This window comes from Oncorhynchus tshawytscha, linkage group LG01 (genome assembly GCF_018296145.1).
Source record: "Oncorhynchus tshawytscha isolate Ot180627B linkage group LG01, Otsh_v2.0, whole genome shotgun sequence".
NCBI classification, from domain to species: Eukaryota; Metazoa; Chordata; class Actinopteri; order Salmoniformes; family Salmonidae; genus Oncorhynchus; species Oncorhynchus tshawytscha.
Genome location: NC_056429.1, coordinates 53,771,331 through 53,794,269, shown reverse-complemented (window position 1 = coordinate 53,794,269; position 22,939 = coordinate 53,771,331). Strand labels below are relative to the sequence as shown.

General features: G+C 44.5%; 1 protein-coding gene across 1 annotated transcript; it reads left to right on the top strand.

The window, feature by feature from the left end:
• Positions 1–18,582: 18,582 nt before the first annotated feature.
• Positions 18,583–22,471, top strand: LOC112244558 (calmodulin-1). The gene is made up of 6 exons (XM_024412270.2): positions 18,583–18,729; positions 19,515–19,545; positions 21,206–21,349; positions 21,440–21,546; positions 21,625–21,760; positions 21,856–22,471. Exons 1-6 carry the CDS (start codon positions 18,727–18,729, stop codon positions 21,882–21,884), a joined length of 450 nt encoding a protein of 149 aa, XP_024268038.1. The 5' UTR covers positions 18,583–18,726; the 3' UTR covers positions 21,885–22,471.
• Positions 22,472–22,939: the final 468 nt, after the last annotated feature.

Genomic DNA, 22,939 nt, shown 5'->3' with positions numbered 1-22,939 from the left:
CTGCAAAGTGGGCTACAGACAGAACGAGACAAACTGCGCTGGTAAGAAGACTTGATTTAGTTCACAAAAACTACCAGAACCACTCAATATTTCACAATAACCATTCAATTGCAAAGTCATGTCTTTCTTTATTCAAAATCTGGTGTTTGATCTTACTTAGAATATGTTGTTCTGTAAAATTGATAATGTGGTAAGACGGTGTTCAGGAGACTAATTCTCTCTCTCGCCTCTCTCTCTTTTCCGATATGGATGAGAGTGAATCTGGAGAAAAGGAGTGCTGTATGTTTGCCCAGTGTTTGAGAGTCACCTCTTGTTTCTGTCGCCGTGGCTTTGCTGGTGATGGGAAGAATTGTTCTGGTAAGCAAACCATTTCTCTTGTCATTTGTATCATCAGTATACATTACATTACTTTGTTTAGACTGTTCATCTATACTGTACCTGCCCTGCTTTTGTGTGGATTTTTTTTGTGAGCTTTCTTTTAGCAACATATGGGGCTGTTTCCTTGACACTGTCCCATTTTGGATGAATTATAGACATTGATGAGTGCCAAACCCAAAATGGAGGATGCCACCCTGTTGCCAGCTGCTACAACATGGTTGTGTCACATCTGCTCCCACTGCGCCCTCTGGTGTTCATCCAGTGTCATCCTAACCCGCAGTTCTCCCCCTGTTCTCTCTCTCTCTCTGTCTCTCTCTCTCTCTCTCTCTCTCTCTCTCTCTCTCTCTTGGTGTGATTGTGTGGTTGGAGACAGGTGTGCTGGAGTCAGAGCAGATCCCCATCAGCTGAAAATCGTCCCATAAATCAAGACTACATATACTAATTCCTGCCACCTCCACTCTGCCAGAGTGTAATCTCTGCTCAGTCAGTTGTTATCCTAGCTTTTTGTCAGTGCTCAAGATCCTGTTGCTCTGCTGTACTTGTTTCCCTGCCTTACACTGTTTTGTCCTCTCGTTGCAGTTACCTCTCTGGCTCCTGTCTCCTGTACCACAACTCACCACCCAACCACCTTGCTCTGGACTTCATTCACCACCACACCCTTGGATTTCCCTCAGGACCTGTTTACCCTGTTCAACTCAGTCAACTCCAACCTCACTCGACACTTAGGGTTGTTTCTGCAACTCATCTGAGCAACCCCGGTTCTGCACTCCATATCGTTCTGTGTACAATAAACATTTTGGTTCATTCATCTCTGCTTCTGCATCTGAGTCCGCTCTTGGGTTCCTCTATGTTCGCTTCATGTAACAGGTTGGATCCTTCAACTGGCATCGAGGGCACTGGCTATGAGTGCCAGGATGTTCACGAGTGTCCTTACAACTCCACCCAGCCCCACAACTCGTCCATGAGGACGAGGGAGCGTGTGTGGATACGGATGAATGTGGGAACAGTAATGGTACGACGGTGTGTCACCCCTTGGCACAGTGTTGGAACACTCCAGGCCCACTGTCCTCTGGGCCCACACGGGCAATGGCACCTGGTGGAGGGCGTGGACCAGTGGTGACCGGTAATTCAGTTTTGAGCTCTACCTGTTTAGCAAAAAAAAATATATCGTTTTTTTTTTCGTTTTGCATGTTATTTTAGCATTAATGTGTCACATATTAGCTTGCAAACAATGTAAAAGAAAAAAAGAGTCCATAACAGTGCATACAAACATGGTCTCTTTTTTTGCTTTCTTAAGGCAGCTCCAAAATGCAGGTGTTTCAGCCTAGCTCTGTGCTTTCTGTAGTAGTGGTGGTGGGGCAGCCAGCGGAAAATAGGGTAGGGGTTGGTTATGTTCTCTAGTTGAACCGTGATTGGCTCAGTGTTCTCTCACACATGGGGACACTACGTCACTGCAAAATCTACAAAGAGAGCTCGAAAATTCAACCCTTTGGATGCTGCCATAGAGTTCCATTAGAAGTGCCATCCAAGCCTCCCGGTTGGCACAGTGGTTAAGGGCGCTGTACTGCTGTGCCATCAGAGACTCTGGTTTCGCGCCCAGGCTCTGTCGAGAACCAACAGTATTGGGACAGTGACAGTTTTTAGAGTCAGAAGTTTGTAGAGCCAGAAGCTTGATGTAAACATTGTGTTGCTAGGAATATGGAACCAAATAATAAACGTTTGACTACTTTAATACACATAAGTGAATTTGTCTTAATACTTGTGGTCCCCAAAAATGGGGGGACATGAACAAAAAGTGCTGTAATTTCCAAACGGGTCACCTGACTTGAATGAAAATACTGTATGCACATCACAGCGATTGTATCAGTTAAATCCAAATGGCTGGAGTATAGAGCCTAAACATTAAAAAAAACATTAAAAATGGGTCACTGTCTCAATACTTCTGGAGCTCACTGTAGGTAACGTCTCATTTAAGTCATATAGTGAAAGATCAATCTGCCATTTGGAATGTTGTTCAAATCAATAATACCACTCAATGATGTAATCACTAACTGCATGTCTTTTAAACGAGCAAACTCGTTCTTATTGCCTAACGATAGTTTCGTCTTATCATTTCTAGTTGAGGATCTCCTTCCGTTCCAGTGGTGTTGTATCCTGTCTCCTCTGTGCCACCTCTATCTGGCCATGACACCCCTGGACCGTTGCCAAGGTTATGGCTGGGTGAGCGACTGCTGCATAAAAGCAGCCAAGGCAACACACAGTATTGGTGATTGCTTACCTCTACTCAGCGGAATGGGGTTAATTTACTTTCAGCTCCTGTCAACTCGTTGAATGTATTATTATTTACTTGGATCACAATATTTAAGCATTAAGGCCCGAGGGGGTGTGGTATATGGCCAATATACCACGGCTAAGGGCTGTTCTTACGCACAACGCAATGCAGAGTGCCTGGACACAGCCCTTAACCTATCACATGAGTTGACGCTGGAGAGACGAAGCAGATACGGGGAGTCAAACATTGAATAAATAGCGGACATGGAACGAGACAGGAACAGTGTCAGAAAACAAAGACAAAAAACAATTAATGCAGCAGCAGGGAACAGAGAAAGGGAACTGACAAATATAGGGGAGGAAATCAACAGGTGATAAGTGAGTCCAGGTGAGTCAAATAATGCTGATGCGTGTGACGAGGGAAGGCAGGTGTGCGTGATGGATGGCAGGAGTGCCTGATGCAGGGCAACCTGGCGCCCTCAAGCGCTCGGGGGAGGGAAGAGCGGGAGCAGACATGACATAGCCTTGGCATATGGGCCATATAACACAAACCCCTGAGGTGCCTTATTGCTATTAGAAACTGGTTACAAATGTAATTAGAGTAGTAACAAGAAACGTTTAGTCATACTCGTGATTTACGGTCTGATATAACGCAGCTGTCAGCCAATCAGAGTTAAGGGCTCGACCCACCCAGTTTATAATAATATATATCCCACACGTTTGGCCCCATTATGTGATAATAGACAGATCCATCGCACCGTGCCTGTCAGTGTAAATGTACTGTATACAGCCTTGGTTAGTGAATGGTGTCCTAGTCATGTGTATCTGTTATATCTGCCGGCATGGTGTACAGTAGCCTTCATATCATCACCTTCAATGGGACTGAGTACTCCTTCAAGGCCCTGCGTCAAGTTTGTCATTGTGCACCTCTCCTCCTACACCAGCTCCATTATCTTCCCGCTGCAGGGCGAGAAGGACGAGCTGGAGACAGATGGACAGGCCAGACGGGTCCCCGCGGTGGTGACGATGGCTGCTTTCCACAAGGTCAGTGTGTGTGCGTGCATGTGTGTGCCTTATGGGTTGTAATTATGGGCTGTAAATCTCATGTGGTTAATTATCCTTACCTCAGTGTGAATGTGTGTGTTTAGGTTAAGTGGCGGTGTGCATAGTCAGGAGAGGGACTGGAGGTCCTGGTCCTGGATGATGTGGAGGTCTCTGTCGGTAAGGTTTGATCACCGGCTATATTTGTATTTATTATGGATCCCCATTAGCAGCTACTCTTCCTGAGATCCAGCAAAATTAAGGCAGTTTATACAATTTAAAAAAACATTAAAATACAGATTTTACAACACACTGTGAGCCCTCAGGCCCCTACTCCACCACTACCACCACATATCTACAGTACAAAATCCATGTGTACGTGTGTGTATAGTGCGTATGTTATCGTGTGTGTGTGTGTGTGTGTGTGTGTGTATGCACGTGTCTGTGCCTATGTTTGTGTTTCTTCACAGTCCCCACTGTTCCATAAGGTATATTTTTATCTGTTTTTTTAAATCTAATTTTAGTGCTTGCCTCAGTTACTTGATGTGGAATAGAGTTCCATGTAGTCATGGCTCTATGTAACACTGTGCGCCTCCCATAGTCTGTTCTGGGACTGTGAAGAGACCTCTTGTGGCATGTTTTGTGGGGTATGCATATGTGTTAAGCTGTGCGCTAGTAATTCAAACAGACAGGTTGGTGCATTCAACATGTCAATACCTCTCATAAATACAAGTAGTGATGAAGTCAATCTCTCCTCCACTTTGAGCCAGGAGAGATTGACATGCATTTTTAGCTCTCTGTACATCCAAGGGCCATCCGTGCTGCCCTGATCTGAGCCAATTGCAATTTTTGCCCTTTTTGTGGCACCTGACCACACAACTGAACAGTAGTCCAGGTGCGACCAAACTAGGGCCTGTAGAATAGTGTTGATAGTGCTTTTAAGAAGGTTGAGCATTGCTTTATTATGAACAGACTTCTTCCCATCTTAGCTACTGTTGTATCGATATGTTTTGACCACGACAGTTTTACAGTCCAGGGTTACACCAAACCGTTTAGTCACCTCAACTTTCTCAATTTCCACATTATTTATTACAAGATTTGGTTGAGGTTTATGGCTTAATCAATGATTTGTCCCAAATACAATGTTTTTAGTTTTAGAAATATTTATGCCTAACTTATTACTTGCCACCCACTCTGAAACTAACTGCAGCTCTTTGAAAAGTGTAGCAGTCATTTCAGTCGTTGTAGTAACTGACGTGCATAGGGTTGAGTCATCCGCATACATAGACACGCTGGCTTTACTCAGTGGCATGTCATTAGTAAAAATTGCAAAAAGTAAGGTGACTAGACAGCCGCCCTGGGGAATTCCTGTTTCCACATGGATTATGTTGGAGAGGCTTCTATTAAAGAACGCCCTCTGTGTTCTGTTAGACAGTTAACTCTGTATCCACAATATAACAGTGGTGTAAAGCCATAACACACATGTTTTTCAGGCAGAGGTTTGATCACAACGGAATGGTTCCCATGCAGCGTCCCAAAAAAACGACTCCGAAAAAGAGGGAAACGAGGCGGTCTTCTGGTCAGACTCCGGAGACGGGCACATCGTGCACCACTCCCTAGCATTCTTCTCGCCAATGTCCAGTCTCTTGACAACAAGGTTGATGAAATCCGAGCAAGGGTAGCATTCCAGAGGGACATCAGAGACTGTAACGTTCTTTGCTTCACGGAAACATGGCTCACTGGAGAGACGCTATCGGAGGCGGTGCAGCCAGCGGGTTTCTCCACGCATCGCGCCGACAGAAACAAAGATCTTTCTGGTAAGAAGAGGGGCGGGGGCGTATGCCTTATGGCTAACGAGACATGGTGTGATGAAAGAAACATACAGGAACTCAAATCCTTCTGTTCACCTGATTTAGAATTCCTCACAATCAAATGTAGACTGCATTATCTACCAAGAGAATTCTCTTCGATTATAATCACAGCCGTATATATCCCCCCAAGCAGACACATCGATGGCTCTGAACGAACTTTATTTGACTCTTTGCAAACTGGAATCCATTTATCCGGAGGCTGCATTCATTGTAGCTGGGGATTTTAACAAGGCTAATCTGAAAACAAGACTCCCTAAATTTTATCAGCATATCGATTGCGCAACCAGGGGTGGAAAAACCTTGGATCATTGTTACTCTAACTTCCGCGACGCATATAAGGCCCTGCCCCGCCCTCCTTTCGGAAAGGCTGACCACGACTCCATTTTGTTGATCCCTGCCTACAGACAGAAACTAAAACAAGAGGCTCCCACGCTGAGGTCTGTCCAACGCTGGTCCGACCAAGCTGACTCCACACTCCAAGACTGCTTCCATCACGTGGACTGGGATATGTTTCGTATTGCGTCAGATAACAATATTGACGAATACGCTGATTCGGTGTGCGAGTTCATTAGAACGTGCGTTGAAGATGTCGTTCCCATAGCAACGATTAAAACATTCCCTAACCAGAAACCGTGGATTGATGGCAGCATTCGCGTGAAACTGAAAGCGCGAACCACTGCTTTTAATCAGGGCAAGGTGACTGGTAACATGACCGAATACAAACAGTGCAGCTATTCCCTCCGCAAGGCTATCAAACAAGCTAAGCGTCAGTACAGAGACAAAGTAGAATCTCAATTCAACGGCTCAGACACGAGGCATGTGGCAGGGTCTACAGTCAATCACGGACTACAAGAAGAAATCCAGCCCAGTCACGGACCAGGATGTCTTGCTCCCAGGCAGACTAAATAACTTTTTTGCCCGCACATGCGGACTCTCCTTCACTGCAACCGAGGTGAGTAAGACATTTAAACGTGTTAACCCTCGCAAGGCTGCAGGCCCAGACGGCATCCCCAGCTGCGCCCTCAGAGCATGCGCAGACCAGCTGGCCGGTGTGTTTACGGACATATTCAATCAATCCCTATACCAGTCTGCTGTTCCCACATGCTTCAAGAGGGCCACCATTGTTCCTGTTCCCAAGAAAGCTAAGGTAACTGAGCTAAACGACTACCGCCCCGTAGCACTCACTTCCGTCATCATGAAGTGCTTTGAGAGACTAGTCAAGGACCATATCACCTCCACCCTACCTGACACCCTAGACCCACTCCAATTTGCTTACCGCCCAAATAGGTCCACAGACGATGCAATCTCAACCACACTGCACACTGCCCTAACCCATCTGGACAAGAGGAATACCTATGTGAGAATGCTGTTCATCGACTACAGCTCGGCATTCAACACCATAGTACCCTCCAAGCTCGTCATCAAGCTCGAGACCCTGGGTCTCAACCCCGCCCTGTGCAACTGGGTACTGGACTTCCTGACGGGCCGCCCCCAGGTGGTGAGGGTAGGCAACAACATCTCCACCCCACTGATCCTCAACACTGGGGCCCCACAAGGGTGCGTTCTGAGCCCTCTCCTGTACTCCCTGTTCACCCACGACTGCGTGGCCACGCACACCTCCAACTCAATCATCAAGTTTGCGGACGACACAACAGTGGTAGGCTTGATTACCAACAACGACGAGACGGCCTACAGGAAGGAGGTGAGGGCCCTCGGAGTGTGGTGTCAGGAAAATAACCTCACACTCAACGTCAACAAAACTAAGGAGATGATTGTGGACTTCAGGAAACAGCAGAGGGAACACCCCCTATCCACATCGATGGAACAGTAGTGGAGAGGGTAGCAAGTTTTAAGTTCCTCGGCATACACATCACAGACAAACTGAATTGGTCCACTCACACAGACAGCATCGTGAAGAAGGCGCAGCAGCGCCTCTTCAACCTCAGGAGGCTGAAGAAATTCGGCTTGTCACCAAAAGCACTCACAAACTTCTACAGATGCACAATCGAGAGCATCCTGGCGGGCTGTATCACCGCCTGGTACGGCAACTGCTCCGCCCACAACCGTAAGGCTCTCCAGAGGGTAGTGAGGTCTGCACAACGCATCACCGGGGGCAAACTACCTGCCCCCAGGACACCTACACCACCCGATGTTACAGGAAGGCCATAAAGATCATCAAGGACATCAACCACCCGAGCCACTGCCTGTTCACCCCGCTATCATCCAGAAGGCGAGGTCAGTACAGGTGCATCAAAGCTGGGACCGAGAGACTGAAAAACAGCTTCTATCTCAAGGCCATCAGACTGTTAAACAGCCACCACTAACATTGAGTGGCTGCTGCCAACACACTGACACTGACTCAACTCCAGCCACTTTAATAATGGGAATTGATGGGAAATGATGTAAATATATCACTAGCCACTTTAAACAATGCTACCTTATATAATGTTACTTACCCTACATTATTCATCTCATATGCATAAGTATATACTGTACTCTATATCATCGACTGCATCCTGCACCCCTTTTGGCCTGACCTGTGAGTGAGGCTTAAAGTCAATAAATCACATTGAAGGAGTTGGAGGCATATTGAATGTACATACTAACATACCACTTAGAATGCATGTCCAATACATTGCTTTATTCTAAGTAGCATTCTAGTGTGGTCTCTCTCCTCTAATATAGTGGATTACACAGATTGATTACCCCTATAACTCCACTCAGAGTCACACATGGAGTGCCAAGTATTGGTAGCCATTCACAGACATTGCTAGGTGTTTAAAGGAGCGGTCTTTCACCCTTTCAGCTTCGGGCCTGACAAGTTGGTAAAAATACACTCCGAGCCCCTCGGTCACATATATGGTCCTGTCTGTTCAGTCAGTGTATGATGCTGTCAGTTTGCAGTGCGTTCATGACATACTGTCTTCTAACGACACTGGCCTAGGTCTGGAGTCCCAGGGGCTGTGCCTCAACCTGGCTATGGTGTTTGGTAACGCAACTTACATTAGGCCAAAGGTCCAAGAATCTGTATTTATTCTACATGTTGGTCCTTCCTCTTTGCGTCCCATAATGTTGTATGCTCTGTGAAAAAGTTGCCCCCTGGACAAATATCTGAGAGCGGCTTACTCTCTCCCCAATTACAGACTCTAATCTTAATTACTACCCTAATTGGGCTGGTTTAGCGGGATAAACACAAAACGGACCTTAGATTAGCCTCTATGTGCAACTTCATCCTACTCCAACGCATTCTATCAACCGTTGTGTAAGAATTCATCAAATGTGGTGTAGTGGTGATTGAGGTCAGCTAGCATGCCTCTCTATAGGCCATTGACATGCTCCAATTTCTCTCCCATGTAGGTAACATGCCTCCCATCGTGACTGAGCCCACAGTGATCCGCTGTAAATTCAAATCCACTGTTCACGTGCAGATCGGCACTCAAGATGCCAACAATATAAGCTTCTCAATGCTCTTCCCCAGACCACCACAAGCCTCTGTTGGGAAAAGTGAGCTACACACACACACACACACACACACACACACACATGCAACTCCCCTCTTAGTGAAGTTACCTATAATCCCACCTGTATCTCTCCCTATAGGTGATGGCATATTGACCTGGACACCACTCGACATCCAGCTCGTCTACCTGGCCATCAGAGTTAATGACCAGCTGTTCAGCTCTCAGTTCACCCTCATCCTGCAGGTGTGCAACTGCCTCAACGGTGGCACCTGCCAATACGACAACATAGTGGACAACATAGTGGACAACCATCTGCAGGGGAGATTTCAGGTAAACAAATGCAGACATACAAAGACAGACAGGCAAAACAATATGGGGAGTACTTCTATATGGACTTGGGTGTTTTCTCCCAGAGCGCAGTATAGTCCTGGGTTTTGAGTGTGAGATGATATTCCCATGCCGATCAACCCACACACCCTTCCTTTGTGTCTTGTCCTCCCAGGTGATAGGGTGTCTGTGGCCTAATTTTGTCGGAATACCACCGAAGTGTGTAAAGGGAAGCCTAACTTCCCAGGAGTGCAGTGCCAGTCCCAGTCTCAATCCCAGGGAGAGACAGACCAGTTCACCTGTGGATAGTGCCCCCCCACCCACCGTCTATGAGGACAGGCAGGGATACAAGTGCTTTGAGGATGGTTAGTGTGCTTAGGATTACAAGGGTTGTGTTCATTAGGCACAAAACGGGGTAGAAAACAGGGATATAATTTTCAAACGTTTCCGTTGCATGCCCTAATGAACAAGACTCCGCTAGCAACCCCTCGCCTGGATTCAGGAATTTATTTATTACTCGCAAAGATAAACTCCTGGCCCTGTTCATTACCAGTGAGCTGTCCTCATTCATGTCTCTCATTCTTTTCCTCTCAGACTTCTACCTCCCTCCCTTCCTCTTTTGACGTCACAAGATGGCTGATAGCATCAGCTCAGGGTACAACTACACCTGCAGGTGCAAGCCTGGCTTTACTGGGGACGGATGCCACTGTACAGGTACTGACCCTTGACCCCTAGATGGAGTTTTGTCTGAAATCTGACAAATCCCTAATATGGCTGCCATACTCTGTATATACACTTATAAAGACAATGTAATAGATCTAAGGTCTATAGGCCATATGTTACAGTCATATTTATGGAGAGATGAATGTACATAATGATAATTTCCCTCCTAATGCAGACATAGATGAGTGCCTGGACCACTCGGCCTGTCCCAAAGCCACATTTTAGGGTTAGGTCAGTCCGATGCTCCTGTTGCTACTGTACTGAGGAAACCGATGTCTGTGGTACGTACACAGTTAAAGCCTGTTATAACTGTTCCAGCATTAGCGCTGCATGAAAGCGTATCTATGTAGGGCATTATGACCCTGTCATGCATATAAAGACTTTATTAAGGGCCCAGTACAGTCAAAATTATGTTATTCGGTCAATCAATCAATCAAATGTATTTATAAAGCCCTTTTTAGATCAGCTGATGCCCCAGCCTAAAACCCCAAACAGCAAGCAATGCAGATGTAGAAGCACAGTGGCTAGGAAAATCTCCCTAGAAAGGCCGGAACCTAGGAAGAAACCTAGTGAGGAACCAAGCTCTGAGGGGGGGCCAGTCCTATTCTGGCTGTGCCGGGTGGAGATTATAACAGTACATGGCCAAGATGTTCAAATGTTCATAGATGACCAACAGGGTCAGATTATAATAATCACAGTGGTTGTAGAGGGTGCAACAGGTCAGCACTTCAGGAGTAAATGTCAGTTGGCTTTTCATAGCCGATTATTCCTGTGCTTTGTATCATTATTATAAACGAACACTGTAAAAGTGTGAAAACATTTGATCAGTGTTATATCCTGATAGTTGCTGTCTGAAAATACAATCTACACAGGTCCATCTATCAGCAGGTTTCGCATCGGTGGGATTTTGGCTTGCCTGGTAACCTCACCAAGCAGTAAATAAATTAATAGACCAATAACAAAGAGCGTTCCAAACCTCTCTGCCAATAAAAGCTAGTTTTCAGTTTCCCCTCCCCACTCAGACCACACTCATACAGTCCTAGTAAAATTATTTATTGAGAAATTGTTTTTTGATAAAAAGCGATTTTTGTTTATTTTTGACCATTTTAATGAAAACTATTACAGTAAGGCATTTAATTGTTACCCAATTTATATATATATATATATATATATATATATATATATATATATTTGTGCCTTTAAGTAAAGTGTTAACCAAATTGTTTTTCTATAATGATGATAACATTTATTTTGTTCCTTTGCAGGGGATGCTATATTCTCAAACGAATCCCCCAATACTGCCCACATGACATTGCTGCGTCAGTGTTACCATGGTGATCATGACCACATCATAGAATATGAGGTCATCTGATGGCTTTGTTGTTGTTGGCAGGGTTCAATGTCTTCAACGTCTCCATGGGCTGGAAGAACCAGGTTGCTGGAGGAGAGAGACTGAGACAGGTGAGAGGGAGCGTGTGGGCAGCCTGTCTCATCAAATATTTTTTTACATAGGCCTATATTTGTGTGTGGGACATAAAACAAGCTGAAAGATCATTTGTTTTTTTCCTGACGAGGAAGTACTCACGTCCAGAAATGCCCCAGTTCTTTCTCTCTACAGTGTTGGGAAGGCCCCGTAAGCATTTCACTGTTATTCGACACCTGCCGTCTACGTAGCATGTGACAAATAACATTTGATTTAGTTTGCAGTAATAGGCTATAACTATAGGGTCTACAGATTTTCCTGGGAATGAGTGTGTACATTTAGATAATGTCAGAGGGAGTTTTGCTGCTGGGTCATGTTCATTAGGCAGCAAATGGAGGAAAACAGATTGAAAAAGGGAGGGACTACTTGGACTTGTCAAATAAGAAACACTCTTTTCCGTATTCTTTTTCAAAATGTTTTAAACTGTTTTGGCCTATTTGTGTTTAGGACATATACTACCGGTCCAAAGTTTTAGAAAACCTACTCATTGAAAGATTTTTCTTTATTTTTTTTCTACATTGTAGAATAATAGGGAAGACACATATGGAATCCTGTAGAAATGTAAAAAGTGTTAAACAAATATTTATATTTGAGATTCTTCAAATAGCCACCATTTGCCTTGATGACAGCTTTGCACACTGTTGGCATTCTCTCAACCAGCTTCACCTGGAATGCTTTTCCAACAATCCTGAAGGAGTTCCCACATATGCTGAGCATTTGTTGGCTGTTTTTTTTCTTCACTCTGCGGTCCGCATCACTCTCCTTCTTGGTAAAATAGCCTGTACACCGCCTGGAGGTGTGTTGGGTCATTGTCCTGTTGAAAAACAAATGATAGTCCCACTAAGCCCAAACCAGATGGGATAGTGTATTGCTACAGAATGCTGTGGTAGCCATGCTGGTTAAGTGTGCCTTGAATTCTAAATAAATCAGACTGGGTCACCAGCAAAGCACCCCCACACCATAACACCACCTTCTTCATACGTCATGGTGGGAACCACACATGCAGAGTTCATCAGTTTACCTACTATGCGTCTCACAAAGACACAGCGGTTGGAACCAAAAATCTAATTTGAACTCATCAGACCAAAGGACAGATTTCCACCAGTCTAAATGTCCATTGCTCGTGTTTCTTGGCCCAAGCAAGTCTCTTTGTCACATGTAATGACGCTGGAGAGACAAAGCAGGTACGGGGAGTAACATTTATTAAATAACGGACATATAACAAGACAAGCACAGCGTCAGCAAACAGAAACTAAGACAAAAAACAAGCAGACGTGACAGTACCCCTCCCTCTTGGGACGCCACGCGGCGTCCCACCTGGGCGACCCAGCCGAGACATGGGCACTGGGCAGGCCGGTTGGGACGTGAAAACTCGCAAACCGGTAGGAGCGTGAGAGCCTGGTGAGCCGGCCCGAGGCAATGAGAGCCTGTCGATCCCGCTGCAGAAGGGGAGCCCGATGATCCAGTGGAGTGTGACGTGGGGTGGGAAGCCGCAGAGCCAGGAAAACGTCTCGAGCCAGCCAGGGCGTGAAAGCCCGACGAGCTGGCTAGGCATCCCCGGTTCCATCGTTGGCGACCCAGAGCCACTGCCACCATTCCAGTACTCCCCGATGCTTCGTATGTTGGCTGCTGCATTCAGTCACAGGGAATGACGCTGGAGAGACGAAGCAGGTACGGGGAGTCAAACATTTAATAAATAACAGACATATAACAAGACAGGAACAGCGTCAGCAAACAAAGACAAAAAACAATCAATGCAGCAGCAGGGAACAGAGAAAGGGAACTGACAGATATAGGGGAGGAAATAACAGGTGATTAGTGAGTCCAGGTGAGCCCAATAACGCTGATGCGCGTGACGAGGGAGGGCAGGAGTGTGTGATGCAGGGTAATCTGGTGCCCTCAAGCGCTAGGGGAAGGGAAGAGCGGGAGCAGACGTGACACTCTTCTTATTATTGGCGTCCTTTAGTAGTGTTTTTTTTTTTGCCGCAATTTGACCAAGAAGGCCTGATTCACGCAGTCTCCTCTAAACAGTTGATGTTGAGATATGTCTGTTACTTGAACTCTGCAACGCATTTATTTGGGCTACAATTTCTGAGGCTGGTAACTCTAATGAACTCATCTGCAGCAGAGGTAACTCTGGGTCTTCCTGTGACGTCCTCATGAGAGCCAGTTCCATCAAAACGCTGGATGTCTTTTGCAACTGCACTTGAAACTTTCAAAGTTCTTGACATTTTCCGAATTGACTGACCTTCATGTCTTAAAGTAATGATGGACTGTTGACTCTCTTTACCTATTTGAGCTGTTCTTGCCATAATATGGACTTGGTCTTTCACCAAATAGGGCTATCTTCTGTATAGAACCCCTACCTTGTCATAACACAACTGATTGGCTCAAATGCATTAAGCAGGAAAGAAATTCCCCAAATGAACTTTTAACAAGGCACACCTGCATACAATAGTAATCATAATACATCTCAATGTTACAAAATAAACTAAATGCATAATGATATCCCTTGGCCGAGACGTTCTAATCACTGAAGTCATGAACCAGACAATGACCTGCCCTCTAGTCAATAAGAAAACAAAGAAGGTAGCATGTTTAAAAGGGGAAGCATGTTTCACGATTGCCATCCATGTTACAGAGAGGCACAGATGGTGAAACATATATCTGCCCGGCTATAGTTGTTAATACCCATCAGTATTTACAGTACCGCCATACTTTGACCATTCCCATCATGTGGAGGTGTTATACTCTTTTCCATCAATAGGTGTCAGCAGTGAGTCACCCACACAGGGGCAGCGGAGAGGCTGATCAATCACATTTGTTTTGTGGGTGGCTGAGCTGAACTGAATAGCACAGTAGCACAGCAGCCACCTGCTCAGACTGCAGCCCTGGCTCCTTAGGAAGTGGCTGCAGTGTGTTGCCCCCCTGCAAGATGAGATCACCTGAGTCCCACAGGTCCCAGCACTGCAGAGAGGCCTGTCCCACACAGAGGGAGCTACGCTAGGGTCAAGGGCAGGGCCCTGCCACTGCACTCCCCAACCTACTTCCTGAATGTGGAGCCCCCTTCCACCACCCCCCACACTACCCCTGCATAACCTCTGCGCAGCCACAGTTCCTCTTGCTATCGTCCTCTGGATGACGCGAAACACAGATAATGTCGAAGTCCTGTTCAGAATATTTATAGGAAAGAGCTACAAAGAGTCATTGAGGCATTACATGGCAAACAACACTACTGACACCTGAATGAAGAAACATCAAGTTCTAGTAAAGAAATACCAGGAAAAACTTGTATTTGTAATAAAGGAATTAAGCGTTGAAGATGAAAATATGACAAGTACCTTGATCGCCTACTTTTATCCGGCACAGTATAATCTGGTACTGAACTGAAGGCTGCAGTGTTTGAACAGGGAATACTACTCAGACTGCAGCAGACACCTGGAGCCACGCCAGAAAGAGGGTGAGGGGGGGAGAGAGAAAGTGAGAATGAGAGATCAAGAGAACGAGAGAGCTGAGCACCAAGATCAACAGCAGGAATTCAGTTGGACAGTTTCTAAGTGGTGTTGTCCTTCTGATCACCTCAAATAAGAAGGCCAGCAGGTGACTTGAGCTACAAAGACACTCACAGATCGAGAAAAGTCCAGAGTAGACAGAATTAGAAGGATTCAAAGGATTCAACACTGAGCATGAACTGTGTGACCATATCCATTTCATCAGAGCATGATTGAAATAGCTTGGGAAAACCAGCAATGCTAAATCCTCTTATCAGATTTGAAGGCATTAATCATATTTGGCTCATGATTATGTAATTGTGAATGCAACAAGTCATTGCTCTGTAACATGTAGCTATTTAGGCCTGTGTTGGTCGGTTGGTTTCTGCCATAAGCCTGTTGTGTTGGACCTTAGTTACATGGATAATGCTGTTATCACACATTCATAAAACCATAAAGAGCTGCATCTCTGAAGTAACCATTCATACTCACTGGGAGTATACTTCTCCTCCACATCACCTTTGACCAGTGGAGGCCTTCTGGCAGGATCACTAATTGCAATTAGGAATTCTCCAAGGAGACGTCTCTCTTAGACACAGCCAAATTGCCTTCAGTCATAAAAAATGCATGCATTTTACATTCATACAACACACAAACACTCACAAAAAAACACACATGCACACACACACCACAAATTATAATACCTATTCACATCCATATTACGCACACTACAACTATTCCCCATCATGAAAGGTGACACTCCCTCGTGGCATGGAGCCAACAGGTGCATTACAAAGCCCTCATACATGAGTGATGACAACGTCTTCTAGTTACACAGGTAAACATGCTCTCATATCTGTCACCTGCTTTTACCTCTGGAACTCCTCACATGCCACTTGTGCCAGTGAAACTGTACAGCTTGTGTAGACGAACAATACCAACTCGTATCTAGGCACGACTTGAAGATGGAGTGGAGGACACAGTACCAGAGTCCCTGACGACGGCCCTGCCTCCCCTACACATGACCCTTGGCCTGATGGTGTGAGACCAAGAGCAGCTATCTGAAGGAGTGTGTCCTGGGATGGGTTGCCTGTTGCAGATAAGGTCTGACTCTCACACCAAACATTCATACCATGCAGAAGAGAGGTAACATGACATAAATGTGGAGATTACTAGGCTAGCGCATAGGGATACATGTGCACACAAAAGGAGTAAACTAGTCCATGTAAATGTAATGAAACCAAAAACATAAACCCATACATATTCTGTATTCTGTGTACACACATCCCCTCACAAACCCCTCACAACTTACATTACAGAGATTGCTTTCACGTTTTTATAGACATGAACCAGGGTTATTTATTTGACCCTAACCAAGTCCCCCAGGGACCCAGGGAGAATGAGAGGGCATGTCATCAACCATCCAGCTCATTCTGCAAATGTATGGGAAGCACCATAATAGATCGATATGTAATGGTGTGCCCATATTGTGGCCGTTTTATGACATATCAAACATCTTTGATCTACAATGACATAATTGCAGGATTATGAATGAAACTATACATAAGCAGAACCCTTTCAGTCACACCAAGTGTATTTAAATACAGGGACACAAACATTTACAACGTGCAGTTGGTTCTTACATAAACATTGTAAAACACGGGGCACACTTCACATATGGTGCATTTTGTCATGGAAACACACACACACACACACACAGATCCCAGTTTATCTGGTCCCTGTGACAAATTTAGGCATTTGTGCCATCTCCTTCAGACTAACATAATCTGCACTGGGAGTAAAATCCTGTTGCAGAAAAACAGATTTCACTGAATAGACTCCATTGTGTTCCATATTAGGTCGAGAAAAACCTGGGAGGTGACATTGGAACTGCTTACAAAGATCACGGTTCATCTCTGAACAGAACAGAATGTAGTGAATATAGTGAAACCATATTTTCTGATGCTTCTGCTTTCATTTACAGTATGTCACCAACACAAAGTGTCTGACAGAACAATATTAGAAACAACAGGCAGCATTCGCATGATCTCATGCTCTCTGCGGGAAGAGGACATTTCACTAGACCGTTGACCGTCAGTCAAAGAGACCGAGCGAGGTGACTTGGGGAAGAGAGATAGAGATGCTGTTACATCTTCACTGGTTCTTCAAATCCTCCTCAGCCTAAGTTTCCATCCTCCCCTTGCCCTGTGGCTCAAGTGGGACAGAGACAGGGACAGGGACAGGTGGCAAGTGGGAGAAAGGAGAGCAGCCAAACATAAGAAATCAGGCTATCAGATACGACCATCCTCACTACCAACTCAATTAGACCTGAGAATCTAGTAAGCTGCATAAGCGGTCGCTTAGGGACCCAGATCGCCAGGGGGCCTCAATTTACTAGTCAGGGTCTCAACTTACTGTTGAGAGTTAGAATAGTAGAATACACAATGTGCAAGTTCGAAATTTGGTTGTGCATCAATCATTTTTCTCTTGTTATGTCAATCACTGACAGTCACTTAATACGCCATGTCAGCTAACAATAATCATGGCCGAATACCAACTAGGCACGCAGTGCACATGCCCAGGTGTCCTGACCACTACGGGTCTCCCATTGATTTTGTTAGTCACTCTCACTCAGATACTGTATCATGGCATAAGTCATGGCAAAATGTGCAGAGGGCCAACCAAATCTCACTTAGGGCCCCCAAAATGCTAAAGCTGGCCCTGCTCATGATATTAACCCCCAATGAGCAAGTGAGGTGAGATAAGGGAGGTAAAGGCAAAAAAAGGCCATGGTTGGCGACGTAAATACAATATAGCAAGTAAAACACTGGAATGGTTGATTTGCAGTGGAAGAATGTGCAAAGTAGAGATAGAAATAATGGGGTGCAAAGGAGCAAATTAAATAAATACAGTTGTCATAAAATAACATCCAAAATATATATATATATAATTTTTTTAAAGTAATAGAGCTTGGTGTGGCATATGTGCCACAACATGGAGATTGAAGAGAGCATAAGACAATGTGTTGAAGGCTGGCACTCCCTTTTTTATAAAACCGTCCCCACCAGGAAAAGTGGACCATGGAGTCTGTGCTATGTTTACTTTGAGCTCTCTGAAACGGAATGCATGTCATTTCCATCTGCTATGTATGATATTCCATCTACGAAATTATTCCTACACAGGTACAATTATGTGCTTATTGCAAATGCGATGTATGTGTGGACTACAATGCAGCGGCAATGCAAGACCAAGGGAGTGACGCATTGCAGGTACAAACACACCAATCAGAGATCGCTATTTCATCCATCTACGTCTTGTGCCGCGCAAGACATATCACTGACTAGCAGAAAGTATACATGCGCAGCTGGCCAGTCCATCTTCTACAGCCACTTTTTACGTTTAAATATGGCATATAAATTCATGTCGGTGAAATATTAACAGAGTTTAGGTAATTTTACAAATAATTTTACAATTAATCTCAATAAATGTGTGTTTGTGCTAATTTAGTAAATTAGGAGAAAGGAGGTTGGCGGAGGGATCGCAAATGGGGGAGGAGTTAAAGTACAACGGTTAAAGGCGCGTCAAACTGTCTGCTAGTGCATTCCGTGAGGTTGTAACTTTAAGCTGCGTCTAAATCTCCTTGCTAAGCGTCGTAAAAAACCTGCTGCTACTATATCGCAATGGTAAGTAAACCGAATTCATTTTTTTCCCTCGTTATATGTTTCAGTAGTTGTCGTCCTTCAGTTTTTTTTTTTTCTCGACAAAAGTACTTTGTTACTTGGGCTTGACAGCCATGCTGTCTGAATAGGCGAACCTGCGTGCTGGCGCAGAAATTTTGCTGGCCGTCGTCGTGAGTTGGATACTTCAGCATTATTTAATATCTTGCTGGAAGTTAGTATAATGACTTAGCTAGCTAGTGACTGTAAAATGTTGGCAACTTGTTATATTAGTTAATGTCATATTAGAAAGCAGCTGACGCTGACTAACGTAAAAAAAAAAGCATGACGTTACTGTAGCTAAGATTACCGCCAGTTTGCGGTTGGCTAGGAACATTCAATAGCTAGCTTGCTAACTACTTGAAGTTAGAATAGGTCACGTTAGCCGGATAGCTACATGGCTTAACGTTACTGTTCTGTCTTGGCTAGTATCTAGCCATCAAATTTGTTCTCTAGTTTAAAGAGCATTCTCGAATTTGCTTCCGGTACTTGCTGTCGTGTAACGTTAGTTGACGTTATGTATTTGTGTTGGCTAATTTGACTCGCTAACGTTAAAGCTAAAACTGCTAGGGTGGGTTCACTAGCTACTGTAGTTAGCTAACTTTACTGTGGATGGTCAGTTGATGATGGATTCAGAGTTAAACTAACGTTAAGTTAATGCAAGCCAGTTGCCATCACCACTAGTCGGTTAGTTAACATATGTTAAGTGGTGGCTCATCTGTTATAATTATTATTACATCTATTCCCCCCAGGCTGATCAGCTGACAGAGGAGCAGATTGCCGGTAAGACAGCATTGCACTCGTCTGTCCCCTACCCTGGAACGTGGCCCACTGTGGATCCCCCCACCTACTCGGCATTGGATTTATATTTTTGCCTTTTAAGGCTTGCATCGGGACAAGCTGGTCATAAAACGATAATGAAGGGGCAGGCTTTCTAGCCTTGGGTCTAAAGGACTCCCTCATGGGAAGCAACACAACACGCTTTTTATGATTTCCATGTCATAAATGATCAAATCTTAAAAGGGATCATCTGGTCCCACCTCTTGCTCAACTGCTGGTTGCAGCCTTTGACCTGGGTGTGTCCTCTCCTTGTTGGATGACATTCTGCTAGCTAGTTCATGGCAGGAAAGCTGGCAAGCACAGTGAGACTAGGTTCAATTGGAATCTTGAGTCTGTAACGTGACCCAGTGTATGCAAAACCTTTTTCTACAGAAAAAAAACTAACTCATGGAGAAGTTGCCAGGTTCACGTGGTCAAGTCAACTTGCGTTAACTGACATCTTTTCATATTTTCTTTCATTAGTCTGCTGTCCAAACATGTTTTGCATGTCAGCAGTCAAGTTTTCAAGATGTAAGATTTTCAAAAAGCAGTGTCACTTGCCACCATGTGTTTTGCATCATGATGTAGAAAGTGACACTGCTTCTGGAGAACTTGACTAATGACACTCCCAACATGTTTGTGTATATGTAAGCTTTTAATGTGTAAAGTCTAGTTCAGATGGGGGTTGCTGACAACATGCATCTCATTTGGTATGGTTTGAATATTGTAATTGTAGGGAAGTATCCCCTGTTTTGTACAGAGGATTTCAAACTTTACGCTAGAAAAGAACGACTGTGGCCTAGATGGCTGACCCATGTTTTCAACGTAATCTACTGCATGACATTTCGTGGTTGCCATCTTTCTAGATTAGGTTTTACTGGGTCGCCTGCGCACTGGAATGACCGCAATATCTTGTGAACATGCTCTGGAAAATCTTGGGTTGGGGACTCTGCCTCAGGGATGTTTTATTTAATGCAATGGGAGTTTTGTCCATGAAGGTGACGAGTGTCTTATTAGGAATTTAAATGGGATTTCTCTATAGGATTTGTCTTTCTGGGCTGGACTTTTGTTAAACTGCAATACTGATGCTGTCCTCTGGGAATTTGAAAAGGGGGGGGGCGCATCTGTTAGTGCTTTGGTAAAGTGGAGGCAATTGATGTGTTGTCATGGTTATTTTTGTTTGACCCCTGTGAGGGTTTCCTGACACTGGCAGGTCTATTACACAGTACTCCTGCAACAAAGGAAGTTCCTACTTATAGCGAAGGATCCTCAACTGCAGGCCTAATTGTGGTTCACTATGCTGACAAGCTGTTGCAAGCCATGACTAATTGCAGACTTTGCACAGCAAGACCGCTGGCTATCACAATAGACTGCTTGTCTTTCATTCTGTGCCAAGTCGGAAACTTTCTAGAGCTCTGACTTGTTCCCAGATGTCTTGAAATCACAATTTTATAGCAGGATAGTTTAGGGTGGGGTAAATTGCTAGAGAATTTCGGGCAATAGTTATTTCATTGCAACTTTGTTTTTTTTGTACTAGCCTTTGTGGGTTTCCTGTATCTGAGGAGTCACTTCCCCTGTTGGCAGTTCAAGAGGAAGGCCTCAGTTTCTGTTTATCTCTCTGCAGAGTTCAAAGAGGCTTTCTCGCTCTTTGACAAGGATGGTGATGGCACCATCACCACCAAAGAGCTGGGCACTGTCATGCGCTCCTTGGGCCAAAACCCCACAGAGGCTGAGCTGCAGGACATGATCAACGAGGTGGATGCTGATGGTGAGAAGCCAGCTCTTTCACAACTTCCTGTTGAGACTAGATGTGCGGTCACTGAAGAGATGTCCTAAACATGTTTCTTCTCCCTCCCAGGTAATGGAACGATAGACTTCCCAGAGTTCCTGACCATGATGGCGAGGAAGATGAAGGACACAGACAGTGAGGAGGAGATCAGAGAAGCATTCCGCGTCTTCGACAAGGTAACACACATCTGCATTCATCCTGACAAGGTGTTTGGGTGTGGGACAGTGTTCTAACGTACGTGTGCTCTGCTCTAGGATGGGAACGGTTACATCAGTGCTGCTGAGCTGCGCCACGTGATGACAAACCTTGGGGAGAAGCTGACTGATGAAGAAGTTGATGAGATGATTAGAGAAGCAGACATTGATGGTGATGGCCAGGTCAACTATGAAGGTTGGTACAAAATATTATTTAACATTTTTTTCAATTTAGAGTTTCTTTGTTCTTGGATGGTGTCAAACTAACGTTGACCTTTTTATCACTTGCAGAGTTCGTACAAATGATGACAGCGAAGTGAAGGCCTTGTACAGATATTTCTTATATAAATAACTTGCCTTTTTTTCTTTGTAATTTATCTGTAAAATCTTAATAGCCCTCCCTGCTGTCCAAAGGAACTGCATGTAAACTGCATAGGCTCTGAGTCCCCATGTCCCTTTCTTTTGCTGTCATCGTGTTTTGGAGTGACGGCACGGTTGTAATAAGGAATGCCTGTCGCAGCCCCAGGGATTGGCCAGAGCTTAGAACCGTCACGTCTGCTCAGCTCCAGATGCGTGGTGACGGTGGAGACCTGTCAGCTGGTTGTCACTTGGCAACACTGTTGGAATGGAAACAGTGTAGAGGAGTCAACACTGCATGGACTACGGACAAAGTATATGAAATCTCTCAGCATTGCACTACTGCAAAAAATGACTGGTGTATCTTCTAGATACTCGTACAAACTCTTTTTGTATCTGCTGTTCTATACCAGAAAACAACTTTGTTTTAATCTTACTATGCTTTTTAATGTTTTACTCACTATTCTTTTATGGCCTTTGGCCGTGCTTCAACTAATTCATTCCAAGTTGTATATTTTTGTTTTCCAATAAAATTTACAATTTACCCAGATTTGAAAATTGTGTTTTCTCAGCTGTAATAGTTTAAGTTAAATGTCTGAAAGATTCTCCTTTTGCAAAGAAACTGACATGAAAGCTGTTTACTAATGTACCCATGTAAGGTCCCTGAGCAGTGAAAATGAGCATCAGCCAATGCCTTGTAACATTCAGCTCTAATTCCTATTGTCCTTTAAATAAAAGGACAATGGGATCAAAAGCTTCTCTTTTTAATAGTACTCCATTAGATTAACATTAATGTCCAGACCCTTTGCTAAATGGATGCATCATGTGATGTTGGCTCAGTACCAGGCAGACGCTGACTGCCTCTTATTTGGCACGAGTGCCTGAATAACACTTCAGGTCAAAACGCCAAGGCAATAACATGAACTGCAAGTTATTTTTAGGTTAAACAATGAGTTTGTTTACAGATATTTTAAGTGTTTATTTTAGTGATAAAGCTCATTGTGGAGCTCACCCATGC

Bases quoted from the DNA above. Each gene is read 5' to 3' on its own strand.
- LOC112244558 (XM_024412270.2), top strand. The intron at 19,546-21,205 runs GTAAGACAGCAT...ATCTCTCTGCAG, and splicing joins GACAGAGGAGCAGATTGCCG to AGTTCAAAGAGGCTTTCTCG. The intron at 21,761-21,855 runs GTTGGTACAAAA...TATCACTTGCAG, and splicing joins TGGCCAGGTCAACTATGAAG to AGTTCGTACAAATGATGACA.